We start from the raw sequence: 16,554 nt of genomic DNA on the forward strand, positions 1-16,554 counted from the left end.
CTCATGGGACTGAGTAACTCCGCAGGGAGCTGTGTGACAACGCATGAGACTGAGTGACGCCGCATGGAGTTGTGTGACAATGCATGGGACTGGGTGACTCAGATCGGAGGTGTGTGACAATGCATGGGACTGAGGGACTCGGTTCTAAGGAGTCAATCAGTCCCATGAGGTTTCCTCATGTAGCTGGCTGTGATTGACGCATGCTTTAGTGCACTAGGTAAGTTTGCATTCATTTGAATGGCACTCTAATGCAACTCTTGGCCGCCGTGTGTTGCAATGTTGTGCAACAGACAGTAACACAATTTCATGCATTGTGGTGGAAAAAAAGAAGTCCATGCTATGCTGAGGTTGTCATAGGAGAGGAAAATGGGGTCACTGAATGTGAACTTCGTGAAGTGCAAGTCACATATTTATATATTTTGTTTATTTATATACACACACACATTTTTTTAAGCACTCTAAATGCAATTCTTTTATGCATAGACCTGAATGGAGTGTACACATTGTACACTCTAAATAAAGTTTATATATGGATATATTAAGAAAAAAAAACCCTGCAGGAACTGCCACGCAATACAACACTCGCCCCCCTGTTTGTGCTGACAGGCTGTATGAACGGACCTTCGTGGAAGCTGGCAGCATTGTGTGGATGGGTGAGTGGGTGTGTACATTTAATTTAGATACCTCGCTTAGCTTTGTACATCTCCATTCTCCACTGTGTCTATACATTCCTCCCACTTCCGCTATTCCCCAGTGCTTTATGGGAGATGTAGTCAGCTCTCTCTGCACGGATATGATGCATACTCATCTTAGAGATCTTCCTCCTGGCTGCAGGAAGGAGCAATCTGTACAAGGAGGATGGTGACGTCACTGGCAGCTGGAAACAAGGATTACAAGAAAAGTAAGTACTTTTATGATACAGTCTTACAGCAGATTGCTTCCTCTGACGGAGGGGGTCCTAAATATATAAAATAGTGTGCATCCTGGAGTTCTTCTTTAAAGTGGCACTGAACTCGGGAATTAAATCTCAAACATGCATTCAAGTATCTTAACTGTTAACAAAAACGTATCTCATCTGTGTATCACTCGGCTGCAGATCCTCAAATCATCTCTGAATTGGTGCTGACACTGTCCTTCCTTCTGGAGGGGGGCTACTTTTGTTCCCCATGGTGCCTGTGTGTGTTGTAAAGTAGTCACTGCTCCAAGATCCCTCCTGTGATGGAATACAATCTCAATACAAATGAGCTAACTAAACATGAGATTGTAGTCCATCACAGCAGTAAGCTTGGAGCGGTGACTACTTTACAACATACACATTTGGAACAAAAGTAGTTACAGACAGCAAAAGTTGACTTGGTTTCTAACTAGGGATGCACAGATACTTTTCGAGTACCAGTGCAGATACTTGGCATTTTCATGAGAACTACCAGGGTTGCAGCTGGGATCTGGCTCTGGTGCTCCATCACTGTCCTGAAATCATTAGTCTGTATTGATTTAGAAAAACTGTCACATGACAATAAACAAAAATGTATCAGTACTTGTAAGTACTCGGCAAGTACCAGTACTCGTACTCGCAAAACTGGTATCGGTGCATCCTTTTATTTATATTTATAAAAACAACATCATACATTAAAACAGAGATGTACAAATCCCAGGAGCTCCGTGTGCTCCTTACAAATGACAGCTGCCTCCTAATTTTTGAATTTTTCTCTAGTGTAGTCTTGGAGCTCAAAAGTATCGGTACTTGGAATCTGTGCAACCCTATTTCTAACCCCTGCCCAGTCTGCATAAATCAAAAATAAAACTTTTGACTTTACATATGCTTTAAGGGGCCAGTCACATCATATCCGGGCAGCGTTCTGGGACGGGAGGGGGCGTGTTGGCGCCATTCATGTCAATGTCACCGCACCACAGACACGCCCCCCCACCCGACCTGCCCTCCATTCCAGTGCAGTGCGATCGGAAAAAATAGTGCATGTAGCATTTTTTCAGATTGCACTGCACCAGAACGGAGGGCATACCTGTAGCTCATGTTCCGGTGCGGGCGATCGCACTGCAGCAGGGGGCGTGTCTGTGGTGCCATTGACATGAATGGCACCAACATGCCCCCTCCCGCCCCGGAATGCTGCCCGGCTTGATCTATTTAATCCAGTGCGTTCCGGGCTCGAAACACATTGGAACACACTGTATATGGTGTGACTGGGCCCTAAGGGTTTCATTTATAAAGGCTCTGCCTGGCGTATAGCAGGGTGGATGCCATTCAGCAGGGGGGGCGGACAAGCGCGCTGCTATACTAGTGACAGCCGCCCAGATCAGTTGTATAAAACAAGCACTGGATTCCCCGCTCTACATTTAGCCCTGCTTGGCCGTAACAGGGCTAAATGTAGGGAAAAATTAACACCCGCCCGGTGTCCTGAACTGCATGTCCTGGTTGTCAGGCAATAGGAATTTTGCACCCCTACAACACTTGCTGTTCTATGAGGTAGAGCAAGATTTTCCTTACCAATAAAGGAAAAAAAAAAACATGCAAAAATACATTTTTGTTGCTTCAGATTCACAGAATATAAAGCATAAAAGAGACCACTATGAATGATCTGACGTACCGCGACTGGCTGTGGCCATGACCACGTGGAAGAATAATATGGACGTGAAAAGGATTCGTAGAAGATGTGGTGTACCTTCTATAGGTTCCAGCTATGCTTTGCCCTGCTATTCCTGATAGCTGTCCTTGTGCTGGTTAGTAACATCCATTTGGTAGAGGTAAGTGGCTATAAGGCTTATACAAAATATAGACTTCTACTCTTGAAGTGTTATAGCAGAAATCACTCTCCTTAAAGTGACACAAAACTCTGGACTTAAATCTAAAAAATGCAATCAAGTATCTTAAAGTGACATTCAGGGCTGCAACAACTAAGCGATAAAATTGGTTATAATCGATAACGAGAATCATTGTCAACGATTCTCATTATCGATTAGTTGATTTTCGATCACTTGAATTCCCCGCAGCCACTCTGCTCCTCCGTTCTCCTCCCTGCTGGTGCTGGCTGCAGCAATTCTGTGTCCCTTTCAATCCCCGCTGCAGTTGGCACCAAGAGAAGAGTCTGCGTTGACTCTGCATTCCCTTCGCTGCCCCCCACCCCTTCTTACCTCCGCTGCCTGCCCCGTTCCTCCTCCGCTGCCCGCCCCGTTCCTCCTCCTCTGATCCTTTGTGCCCCCTCTTCGGCAGGTGTTCTATCAATCCTCTAGACTTGACTTGAGTCCGAGGGATTGATAGATCACCGGCATCAAGTCTCCCAATCTGAGGATGGAAACAATAGTCAGCTTACTTTTGGATATTTTTAATTGCATTAGCAGACTGGCTTTGCACGCACCCTCTGCCTGCTGTCAATCAGCAGAGAAGGACCTGATGGAGAACTTTCTACTTCAGTTCCCTCCATTGCTGATTGACAGCAGGCAGTTGGCAGGTGTAATAGCCAGTCTGCTATTGTAATTTAAAATAGCCAATAGGAGGCTGGATATTGCTCCCAGCCACTGCATGCTGTATTTACTTTCAGCTGCCACAGTAGGCAGCTTTCATTCCCCAGTGAAGTGGAAAGGTGACACTGGGGGTCTAACAGACCTCTAATGTCACCTTAAAGAGAACCTGTCATCTCAATTGTGCAATCACATAAGGAGCTTGTGAACCTCCCCTGTGATAGCAATGAAGTTAAAAATATATATATTAAAAAGTCCCCCAACCCCGCAAACGTGGGCATACTAACGGAACACAAGTCGGGCGCACCAACGTATGAAATCGACGATTGGGCTACACATATCCGGTATCGCTGCGTGCGCCAGAGTGAGAGCATTAATTTTCCGGCCAATATTCATGGCTAACTCTAAACTGATGACCGGGCTTTTATTTAAAAAAAAACAAAAAAAGTGGAAAAAGTAATTTTTTGTTTCAGCCTGGCAAATTCTGCTGCATGATGTGTGTTGTGGTGCCATTCATTTCAATAGCACCCCAAACGTGCCTCCCGCCCGCACTGTGATTGCCCGTACTGGAACGCACGTTACTGCAGTGCCGTGCAATTGCACAAAATGTGCATGCAGTTATATTCTGAAGTAAACTTTGCTTGTAACACTCCATTTGTGTATTTCATTTGAAATAAAAGCTGGTATTTAATTTTTTTTTTCTTTAACCGATCGAAAAAAATAATCGGCCAACTAATAGATTATGAAAATAATCGTTCGTTGCAGCCCTAGTGACATTAAAGTCAAAATGATGCCTCTTGATCTGATCATCTTCATCTTCCAGTAGTTTTCAGGAGTCCCTCCAGCGCTGGTGCCGGTCTCTGATCCAGCGCTGACTCCTCTGTCTTCCTGTCCCACGGAGTCTGTGCGGGTGCATGCTGCCTGCATTGACTTACCCTGTGTGTCTCCTCTTCTCCCGGCCGTAGATCTCTACTGAGGGTGTGCCCGCCCCATGATCCTTTGCGGCCGCCCGAGAATCTTCAGATCTTCGGACGGGAGCGCGCAGCGAAGACACAGGTAAGATTGAACCTTTTTGTTACTTTAATGTTTTTGCATATATCTACTGCTTGCTACTGCTTGCTAGCATTAGATATATGCAAAAATATGTGAGGGTTTATTGTGCTTTATTAACAAACATGTATCTTATTTGTGCATCGCTCAGCTGTAGATCCTCAAATCATCTCTGAAATGGATTTCTATGAGTAGGCCTTGGGGATGAAACGTGTGAGATGATTTGGGGTGCGTTTGCTTGGTGTAATCTGTTATATGCACTGGGATGAAGCATGGATTCCAGTCAGAAGATCTGTGGAGTTCGGCTCCTTTTTGTGTCGGCTTCTCTGAATTGGTGCTGACACTGTCCTTCCTTCTAGAGGGTGCCTACTTTTGTTCCCCATGATCCCTGTGTGTTGTTAAGTAGCCACTGCTCCACACTTGCTCACGTGATGGACTACATACAATCTTACATTTTAGTTTACTAATTTGTTTTGAGATTGTAGTCCATCACAGGAGCAAGCTTGGAGCAGTGACTACTTTACAACACACACAGGCACCATGGGGAACAAAAGTAGCCACCCTCCAGAAGGAAGGACAGTGTCGGCACCAATTCAGAGATGATTAGAGGCTCTACAGCTGAGTGATACACAAATAAGATAAATTTTTGTTCATTCTTAAAAAGTGCCTTAAATATTAACTTCTGAATTTAGTGTCACTTTAAAGGATTAGTGCACTTTGAGACAAAGAGGGTATATAAATAAATATTTTTTAGCAACTTCTTTCATAAACAAAAAATATTTTTAATACAATTCATTTTTCTTAGCCTAGGACATGTACCAGCATGATTTGTTATTATTTTCTACAGCTTAAGTATTTATTATTTATTAAAATAAATGGGCATGCAGACTGCCCTGTCTTACCGCTCGATGGCGGCGTGCAGCTTTGGGAGAGGGAGGGAAGACAGCTGGTCTAAAAAGAAGCCGGTTTTGAGTGGATTTTTTATTTTCTGTTTCAAAAAGTAGACTTTGCCTTTAAGGATAATTATATATAACTAGTAAGTAAGCACAGCCAGACCAATTGCTATACTGTACATTATAGTGGAGTGCATTCTTAGCAGACATGTATATTTTGTAGAAATACATTGTTGATCTTTTGCTGGCTTGTTATCTCTCTCATGGACTTCGATGTGAGACTTCTGCACCTCAGTTTTCAGCTGCATTCACGTGCTGCAGGAGTTGCTGAGTCTCCCTGTTGAAGTGTTCTTTTCTCGTACATTATAAAGATTGCTGTACGGCCTCCATTGTAAAATGAGGTGAAAATATCCAGCTAGTGGTTGATTCAGCTCGCTACCCTTAGCCAAACTCTTAAAGCAAAAACATATTTTTGAATAGTGAGGGGAAGTGTTAGAATGCCTAATAAATTTAATGCTCCCTATGGCTCTGTTACAGTGATTTCTCCCACTTTCTGTGCTGCTTACAATATTTTACCAGACAGCAAGTGAGGAAAACTTTCCAACAACAACAAAGAAATAAAAATGCTTCTTTTGTAGAGTAGGGGAAGGGTAGAACTGCCACTGTAAAGGGATGCTGATGGATGGTGCCACCCGCCATCCACAGGAATGTATCTACTTTATATGTAGCAGCTTTCTCCTTACTAAGATTTACCCAAGTAGATTCAGTGAAGACTATATACCATACCAAACATTTATTTATATTAATTCATTATTATCAGTTATAAACATATATCATACCAAAATATAATTTTACATTTGAAAAACACCACTAAAAAGTACCAAAGTGCTGTCTGTCTACAGCTGGTAATGCAGTCCATTTTTAATGAATATCATTCTTGAGTAGATTTGTTTTAATAGGTTAAAAAGAGTACATCCTGTTGAAACTAGTATTACTGCATTCATGGCTGCATAACTGGGGTGAGTACTAAACATCATATTTTCTTTTACAGCATCTAAATCACAGGACAGGTATGGAACCAGGATGGGCAGTGATGAGCAGAGATACAACTCAACGTCATTCACCAGTAAGCAGAAAATCATATTGTGACTATGACCATCAAACTTTGTCCAAGTCCGAATATGAGGAACAAAGACGCTTGCTTAATGCTCTGGAATGGCCTGGACCACCACATGACAAAGTCCTTTTTCTAAAGAGCACTGATGCAGCACACAGCCGTTTTGTGATCTTGCAGTCTCAGTCACTGTTTAAGTTGGGGGATATCATGGAAGTGCTGGTTAGGATGCATGATTTTGAAGGCAATCCAAAGCAGTATGGAGGAGATTACTTGCAAGCCAGAATTCATTCCCCCCTTCTGAAAGCTGGGGCAATAGGGAAGGTGATCGATCATCAGAACGGGTTCTATAGTATATATTTCACTTTACTTTGGCCAGGAAGGGTGACTGTATCTGTAACTCTGGTTCACTCAAGTGAGGCAATCCAAATCCTGCAGCACTTACGCAAAGAGAAACCAGACAGAGTTTACTTTAAGAGCTTATTTCGATCTGGTGCTACCACAGAAACCAAAATGTGCAATGTTTGTCTGCCTAGGACAGCACCTGTGTGCAACTACACAGACCTCAAGACTGGAGAACCATGGTTTTGTTACAAGCCTGAGAAGCTGTCTTGTTCAAGTCGAGTCAGTCATGCTAAAGGTGGTTATCTGAAAAACCTACTGACTTCTGAAAAAAACCTGTTCTTTCAAAGGTACACTGAATACATCTTGACATGCAATATACATGTATATAATTTGAACTACAAACTACCTATTGCATAGTGCCTGCCTAGTATAAAATTCTCTTAATTTTAATGCAGTTGTCTGACAGCATGGAGACATGTAGAGTCAGTGAGGGGAATTTATCAAAACTGGAGCAGGCAGAATCTGACACAGTTGCCCATGGCAACCTATCAGTTTATATCTTTAATTTTGAAAACTTTACTGAACAAACTGAAGCGAGAAGCTGGTTACTATGGGCATCTGTTACGGGTTCTGTCTGCTCCAGTTTTGCTAAATTTTCCCTAGTATGTACCATCCCATCCATGTAGCTCCACTGCACACATGAAAAGTTGGCTGACATATCATAAATGTGCCAATAACACTGTGCCGTAGAAACTCTTTTTTTTAAAATTTCTTTAAGGATATACATATGGGCCCAGTAAATGCAACCAGGGCTTATGATTGCTGAAAGTTCTGCTGTAATACTTGCTAGATGCCAGGTTTTGGTGTCTATATGTACAGGCTGCTAAACGTATATCTTTAAATGGATCCCATGAAGAGCTGACATTCACTCCTTTTACTTTTGTTTCCCAAAGTGGTATAAATATCAAAGTTCCAGTCCTGGCAAGTGGCCCTGATACTGTGACGGTGCACCCTTGGAAAATCAAAGGTACATCAGCTGCTTTTCTTTTAATTACATCAATTTCAGTTGAAGAAAAAAAAACGAAAAAAAAAATTCAGAAAAACATTATATTCTATAAAGAAGAAAGGGTATACAGAACTCCAGTGCTCTAAATATAAATAACAAAAACTCTTATTTACCATTAAAAATAATATGCAAAAATCATGATCCCGTCGCAATAACCTATACTGCTAACATTAAAAAGACAACAATGTCTACAGCATATTAAACCTCAAAATGTAATAAATATAGCGATCATGCATCCAGGAAATTAAGGTAGGAGTGAAGTCTCATCACAGCAAGATTATAGCAGCAGTATAATATGTGAAATGCAATGATAGATACACTATGAAAGGGTTCTGTGGATTCAGGAACTTTCCAACAAACAAGGTAAAAAGATAGTTTAGTTCTCTCCACATTGAACAACTACCATAACACTGTATCCTTGCAGTATGTAACAATCAAACTGGTGTTCTGTTCCACAAATAATGGCAGATACACGGATAATCAGCTTCTGTTTTGAATTCAGTGCTATCCTCCATGATAAACTACCGTGGGCTGTATTCTTGTAGTATGTAACCAGATCTGCAAATGTAACAATAAAGCAGATTATCTGTTCAGGAAAAAAAAAGTCAGGTTCACATATATCAGCTTTTGTTTTATCACTTGAATTGCAGCCCCCTAGTACTATTGCACATGTTACCCGCATGGTAGCACCTTCCACACTATCCTAACATCTCCATCCAGGTCTGGTAAACTGAAATCAGGTTGTGAAGACTTGCTTGTAGCTGATCAGGACTGTGTCACTATTGCATTTGCAAACATGTTTCCTTACACCTATGATGGAGTGTCCACAATGCTAATCACTATCTGGTTTATTGGATGGCTGTTACCTGTGGTTTTGCAGTTCTTAATCAGATTACTCTGTATGATTGACGCATAAGCTAATTTAAGAGACTGGGATCTCTTATGAAGTGTATAGTATCCAGCCGCATAGCACAGGTGTGCTGGGGTTAATACGTGCATTAGCACTTCTATTTTCAGGGATCTGCAATTCCAGTGACATGCCTATTATTAAACTTAAAGTGACACTAAACTCACAAGCTGAATCCTAAAAATACATTCAAACACCTTAACTATTAACAAAAATGTATCTTATTTGTGTATCACTGGGCTGTAGATCCTCGAATCATCTCTAAACAGGTGGTGACACTGTCCTTCCCTCTGGAGGATGACTACTCTTGTTCCCCATGTTTCCTGTGTGTGTTGTAGTCACCACTCCAAGCTCACTCCCTTGACGGACTGCAGTCTCAATACAAATTAGTAAACTAAACATGACATTGTAGTCCATCACGGGAGCGAGCTTGGAGCGGTGACTACTTTACAACACACACAGGGACCATGGGGGAACAAAGTAGCCACCCTCCAGAAGGAAGGACAGTGTCGGCATGAATTCAGAGATGATTTGAGGATCAACACCTGAGTGATACACAAATAAGATACATTTCATTTAATAGTTATGGTTAGGAATGCACCGATACTGGTACTGGTGCAGATACTGAGCATTTGGGCGAGTAATCTCCCAAATGCTCTAAAACTTAACCCCAATATCGGCTTTCCGGGCCAATCAGGAAGCTGGGTGTCAGGTCATGACCCACCTTCCTGGTTCCTGATTGGCTAGGAAGCCGGCTTGTCGTTTTTCCAGGAGTTAACAACTCATTAATTATGTATATTTAGTTATTTTGTGAGATCATCATCATGTGAAAATTGTTTTAAAACTTAAGCTATGTGTCCTTGGCTCAAAATAATCCTTATCGGCAGGATGTAACCCAAGCAAAACCACAGGTTCCAAAAACAAGCATGGGAAAGAGAAAATGCACAAGTTAAACTGAAGTGTGCTAAAGGTTGATATCTATTAACCCTTTCGCTGCCAAGCCCTCGAACATTTTTCAAATCAGCTGGCCAAGCCATTTTTGAATTTTCTGCAATATGCTCTGAGTATCCATAATATCTTTGTCACTAGCAACACTGCAAGGCAGCCTGGTTTCCTGACCAATCTGGAATCCGGGCAGCAGGTCCTGATTGGTCAGGAAGCCAGGCTGCCTCGCTGTGTTGTGAGGGTGCGTGAAGCTAGCTTCCCAGTGCTTCCTTGATGGCCAGGAAGCCGGGCCCACATTACCTTGGGATGCCGATTTATCTACGTGATATCTGATCTGAAGTACTGATAAAAAAAATATCGGGACTCGATACCGCAAAACCAGTCTCTAGTTAGGGTACTTGAATGCATTTTTATGTGTACCTGCTGTTTTTTGGTGAACAGAGCATCTACTTTGTTACATTTGCACATCTGGATGTATACTACAAGAGTACAGTCTACGGTAGTTGCTCATTGAAGATAGCACTGGATTCAAACAGAAGCTAATTGTGTGTATTTGCCATTATTTGTGGAACAGAATACCTGTCTGATTGTTACATTTGTACAACCAGTTACGTGCTACAAGGACACTGTTATGGCAGTTGCTCACTGTGGAAAGAACTCTACTATGTACTGGAAAGCTCCTGTGTTTACAGAACCTTGAGACAGAGTATCGATCATTGCATCCAATGTATTGTACTGCTGCTACAGTCTTGCTGTCATGAGACTTTTATTCTACCTTATCCTGGTGCATGATCACTTTAACAAAGGGAGTGTTATAGGGCTGGTTTTGGTAAACAGCTAATTCTTCTAAAAAATGGGTTTGTGTGGTGGGATCACGATTGCTGCATATGATTTTTTTGTACACTTATGCTAGAGGTTTTGTATACCCGATCTTTCTTTTTCGTATACAGTTTCAGAACAAGCATCTCCAAATTGAATTCGGTATAAAAAGTAATGGGGCTGAACTAAGTGCAGCCACTTATAACACCAATCAGATTACTGAAGTCAGACCTATCAAAAAGGAATTTACATTTTTCACTATTTCTGTTCTAAAGCACCCTCTACTCTACCCTCTAAGTCAGATGTAGGAAGAAAAAAAAGCCGGTGGTAAAAAAAAAAAAAGAAACAATAAACGTCTTTAAAGTGTAACTCCAGCCCAAGTGTAGGGTTTTTCTTTTTAGTTTTGGATAGAATAGGAAAGAGAGAATAAGGGGCGTGTCCTAGATCTCATGGCGGCGGGACACACCTAGACTGAGCTCCGGGCTTCCCCTCTCTGCAGACAGGACAACTCGTCCGCTATGCTGCACGCTGCATAATAGCAACGCTAGCTCTACTGACCTGCCAGCTGACAAAACTCTTTCTTCCTGGGGAACCCCCCGCTGTCGACCACACTTCATGCACACATATCGGTCTTTCCCAAAGAGGGTAAGGACCCGACTATATGTAGTAGCTACAGACCCATTTCACTGTTAAACACAGATATAAAGCTTTATGCAAAAATTCTTGCCACGAGACTTAATCGCTTGATACCCCAGCTGATTTTACCAGACCAAACCGGTTTTATTCATGGCCGAGAGGTCAGGGATAGTACTCAGCGGGCGATATCTCTTATACATTATGCATCCATGTCTTCCTCTCATACCATTCTAATGTCAGCCGATGCCGAAAAGGCATTTGATAGGGTGGACTGGGATTATTTACAGGCCACTCTTCGTCACATTGGAATGGGACCGAGGTTTCTGGCAGGGATAATGGCCCTATATACACATCCTACAGCTTGTGTAAAGATAAATGGTAGCTTATCGAAGGAGTTCACTTTATTTAATGGTACACGACAGGGATGTCCTCTTTCCCCCCTCTTGTTTGCGTTATTTTTAGAACCACTTCTTACTACTATTAGACAGAACCAGAATATCGTGGGCATTACAGTGGACAATTGTGAACATAAGCTAGCTGCATATGCGGACGATATTCTCTTCTTTATTCAAACACCTTTGACTTCCTTACCTTCCCTTATACAGGAATTTGACATTTTTCACAAAATATCTAATTTTAAAATTAACCTCACTAAATCAGAAATAATGAATATCACGACATCTCAGCACATAGTAACAACACTAAAAGAATCTTTACCCTTTTTAATTGGCAAACTCACAAGATGAAGTATCTGGGAATAAATTTGAAATAGGCAAGAGATAGATCCCCTGCCAGTTTTGTTGTTCTCATGTCTGATGCAGGTCAGTAGACCTGCATAAAACGTGTTAACGTCAGTGCGAAAACGACAATTGGGCCCATTACGCCGCACATGTTACATATCCACGCAAACTTCGGAGTGGGAGCAATAATTCTAGGGCCATCAATCACTGATAACACTAAACTGATGAGCGGTAAAAGCTTTTAAAGCCAATTTTGGATATGGTAGTTTTTTGCAATTTCGCGGGTGCGCGCACTTTTAAAGCTTGACATGTTTGGTGTCTATTTACCCGATTTAAAAAAAAAATGTTCAGTCATTTTTCCTTAATATAGGAAAAAATAAAACCAGTGGTGAATAAATACCACCAAAAGAAAGCTCTATCTGTCCCCCAAAAAATGGTATAAAATTAATTTCAGTACAGCGTTGCATGACGGAATAAATGTCAGTCAAAGTACCGCAGCGCTGAATACTGAAAAATGGCCTGGCCAGGAAGGGGCTGTAAACACCTGGTCAGCAAGTGGTTAAAAAAAAAAAATTTGTTGAGATTCCAGCTTAATTTGTTAGCTGAAAATCTGTTTAGTTAATCCTTACAGAATTAATGGTAGGAGCACTCCGGTATATCACTTTCATTTTGTAATTCCAGAAGATGTTTTTCCTGGCAGGTCAGTCTTGTGTATCATTGATAATATTTAATAATATAAACGTAAAGTAAAAAGTGCAATAATATTAACTGTATTACTCTTTCTTGAATTTTCAGATAAAAATGTTCTCCATGGGTCCAAGTTTACATCTTCGGGGTATTACTATGGAGATCAGTGGGTGTCTGGAAGATCTATTATATGGCAATTTGAAAAGCCTTCTGACATCACTGAATGCCTGCAAGGAAAAGTGGTGCATTTGTTTGGGGATTCTACAATAAGGCAGTGGTTTGAGTATCTGACAGATTTTGTTCCAGGTAATTTCCTGCTCCATTCTTCTCTTTTTTTCTTTCCAGCGTTATCAAGTTTCAAAGAATACTGGTTGTAGTTTAGCTAGGCTAGCATGACATTGCTATTTATGTTTGAAAGGGTTTCTGGGTAGTGTGAATTTGTATCCAGACAAACCTGGATTATGTGGATTTTATTTATAGTGAACTTGTCACTGCAAAGCAATTTAGTAATTGAACATGTTACTTATAGCAAGCAACATACAGTTTACATGCCCTCTGTATTTCTGAAATCATCTCTCCTATGTTTTGTGGGTGCCCCTGCTCCTAGGCACGTGCAAACATCAGAACTCTAGAACAGCCTTTCTCAACCAGGGTGCTGTGGCATACTGGTGTGCCTCCTGGTCTCCTCAGGGGCGACTCAAACTTTTGTGGTAGTGGCATTGTGATGTGAGGGGCAAGAAAGAATGATGTGAAAGTGGTGGGGGGGGGGACTCTGATATGAAAGAAACAAAACAAATGGCCAATACACTCATCAATTCATAACCAGCTTTACGTAAGGTTCACAGGGAAGGGAACACAGTACAAAAGCAAACCTTTCCCAGGACATTTTCCAGCCAGCCTGCAAAAAATTACCCTGTCTAACTTTCAGCGTTAAGCCCTTGTTCACACCTGAACGTTTTGTAGCGCGTTCTACGCTCGACGAATGCTCTACAAAACGCTCAAAAATATAAATCCCATTGTATTCAGTGGTCTCGTTCCCACCTTGGCGTATTTCCGCCCGTCCCTAACGCGCTACAAAACGGCCCACGCCTGAAAAGGTACAGGTACTGCTTTGGGCCGTTTTGTTGCGTGTTTCCAATGGGCTACAGCCAAGTAGCCTTCGGAAACGCGCGACGGTCGCGCAACTTTTTTACCGCGAATCGCGGTAAAGAAACGCGCGACGGTCGCGCATATGCAATATGCCTAGGTGTGAACGAGACCTAAAAACAGAGGTTTTAGTTGGACAACTTTTGCAAAATATGTGGAAGCCACACTGCCTGGTCAAAGCCCCTCTGTGTAGTGTGGTCCTAACTCTAAATGAATGAGGGGCTTCTGATGTGAAAGGGGGTTCCTGATGTGAAGGGGGGCTACTGATGCAAAGGGTGAGCCTTATGTAAAGGGTGGAAATCTTGATGTGAAGGGGAAAACCCATTTTTTGGGGGTGTTTTTGCATAGGGTCCACCTTACAAAATCCATTACATTTTAGACTGCGGTGCCTTGAGATTTTGCACATTTTTAAAGTGTGCCGTGACTAAAAAAAGGTTGATAAATGCTGCTCTAGAATGTCCCCTGCATTGCACAAGGCAGTGAAGCAGAATACTGCTAGAAACAGTGTGTCATTATTTTACTGGTTTGTTTCTCAGTGGCACAACTGTTTAGTTGTAAAGGAGACACTTACAGAAGGTAGATCCATTTTTTTTCTTCTGTCATTTGTATATCTTTTTTTTGGTATATTTTTGTATGCTTTTTTATATATATTTTCCCATATTCAGGCAATTTTTTAAAACATATTTTCAATTTTGGGAAATATGAAATGTGCATAATCATTTGTGATGCTTACAATTTCCAGCCAGCAGGAGGAGCTCCAGGCTCCTTTTCCCATTTTTACCTGCTAGTTGAAAAAAAGCGTGTTGTTTACAGATCTTATTAGCTCAGTCTTCAAATTGCATGTAAAACTGAAGAACTGAGAGCGGGGAAGATTCGTCACTTTCCCTCCACCTCTCTACATGATTAGAAAACACATGATTTAAATTTAGTGAATATATAGATCTATAGATATATATAAACAGTGTGTGTGTGTGTGTGTGTGTGTGTGTGTGTGTGTGTGTGTGTGTGTGTGTATATATGTATATATGTGAAACTCGAATAATTAGAATATCGTGCAAAAGTTCATTTATTTCACTAATGCAACGTAAAAGGTGAAACTAATATATGAGATAGACTCATTACATGCAAAGCAAGATAGTTCAAGTCGTGATAACAGGGCTGCACCCAATTTGATATCTTCTGCCCCCATGTGTTCCAAGATGGAGACTCACATAGTTTAGAGTTAGGACCGCACTATAAGAGGTGCCTTGGCGCGGCAGTGCGGCTTACACATCCTTTGCAGAAGACGTGTATCCAAACCTCTGTCATTGTCCTTAGTGGTGAGACAAGTTGTTTTACATGCTAGTTTGTGAGTGTGCCATGATGCCTTTCTACTGTACCACTGTTCAAAGCCCATTTCGTGTGCACCTTACTGTATAACTGGTAACAAATTGTTGAGTGCGTTTGTCGTTTGTTTTGCTTCACCTGTATATATATCTCTAATTACAGTGTATATGCCAAAAAGTTATAAAACAATCAGCAGGGAGCTTTGCTAATTAAAGAGCTATCGGTCTGACTCAGCAGGGGGAATGTCAAACCTCTGCAGAGAGACCACTGCATATGCACAGGTCTTTTATTCCAGCATGCTGGAAGAGGACAGTTTTTCTTCTACTCAGGCTGCATTCTAAAGAAAATGAAATGTAACACTTTGCACTTTTGTTTTGATGCACCTGAAATACTGTATATTTAGCTGATTTAAACTGAATCTCTAATCTTGTTATGCCAAGTTCTTTTTTTAGTCAAATAAAGTAGGCTATCTGCACCTAAATAACAGTTATTTGTTATTTCTTCTTGCATTACAGAGCTTAAGCCATTTGATCTGGGGAACCCTAAAAATGTTGGACCTTTACTATCCATTGATATTGACCATAATATAATGGTTAAATTCCGCTGCCATGGTCCACCTATCCGCTTTTCAACTGTTTCAAGTAATGAGCTGCGCTACATTGCAAATGAATTGGATGGTATAGTTGGAGGACAAAACAACGTGGTGGCCATAACCATCTGGTCTCACTTCAGCACCTTCCCAGTAGAAGTGTATATAAGACGTCTCAGGAACATACGAGCGGCTATCCTCCGTTTGCTTGCGCGCAGTCCTAACACCGCCATAATCATTCGTTCTGCCAACGTCCAGGAGCTTGGGCCTGAAGTGAGCTTGTTCAATAGCGACTGGTTCTCATTACAGTTAGATATTGTTATGAGGGCTATGTTTTCAAATCTTAAGATACATATAGTAGATGCTTGGGAAATGTCACTTGCCCATTATCTACCACATGCATTACACCCAGGCAGAATCATTGTCAAGAATCAAATAGATGAGTTTTTATCATTTGTGTGCCCCAATTAAAGACGATTGTAGGTATCTGCAGCCTCACCTGCTTAGATGGTTTGGTTGATTTTAGATTTTAAAGTGACACTACACTAAGAAGTGAAATATAAAAAATGCATTCAAGTATCTTAACAAAAATGTATGTTATTTGTGTATCACTCAGCTGTAGATCCTCAAATCATCTCTGAATTCGTGCTGACACTGTCCTTCCTTCTGGACGGTGGCTACTTTGTTCCCCATGGTCCCTGTGTGTGTTGTAAAGTAGTCACCCCTCCAAGCCCCCTCCCGTGATAAATTATCTCATGTTAATTTGTATTGAGATTGTAGTCCATCACGGGAGTGAGCTTGGAGTGGTGGCTACTTT

At 41.5% G+C, this 16,554-nt stretch overlaps 1 protein-coding gene across 2 annotated transcripts; it reads left to right on the plus strand.

Annotated features, from left to right (window-relative positions):
* Positions 1-2,551: 2,551 nt before the first annotated feature.
* On the plus strand, positions 2,552-16,261 carry NXPE3 (neurexophilin and PC-esterase domain family member 3). Of its 2 annotated transcripts, XM_018565278.1 has the most exons (6): positions 2,552-2,760; positions 4,796-4,838; positions 6,521-7,223; positions 7,830-7,903; positions 12,785-12,982; positions 15,664-16,261. In XM_018565278.1, exons 1-6 carry the CDS (start codon positions 2,668-2,670, stop codon positions 16,206-16,208), a joined length of 1,656 nt encoding a protein of 551 aa, XP_018420780.1. In that variant the 5' UTR covers positions 2,552-2,667; the 3' UTR covers positions 16,209-16,261. The 2 variants fall into 2 exon arrangements, with proteins under 2 accessions (XP_018420780.1, XP_018420779.1); XM_018565277.1 differs by lacking the exon at positions 4,796-4,838 and having other exon boundaries at positions 6,469-7,223.
* The last annotated feature ends 293 nt before the right edge of the window (positions 16,262-16,554 follow it).

The sequence above is a fragment of the Nanorana parkeri genome, unplaced genomic scaffold (genome assembly GCF_000935625.1).
Source record: "Nanorana parkeri isolate BGI_ZX_2015 unplaced genomic scaffold, ASM93562v1 scaffold827, whole genome shotgun sequence".
In the NCBI taxonomy this organism is placed as follows: Eukaryota; Metazoa; Chordata; class Amphibia; order Anura; family Dicroglossidae; genus Nanorana; species Nanorana parkeri.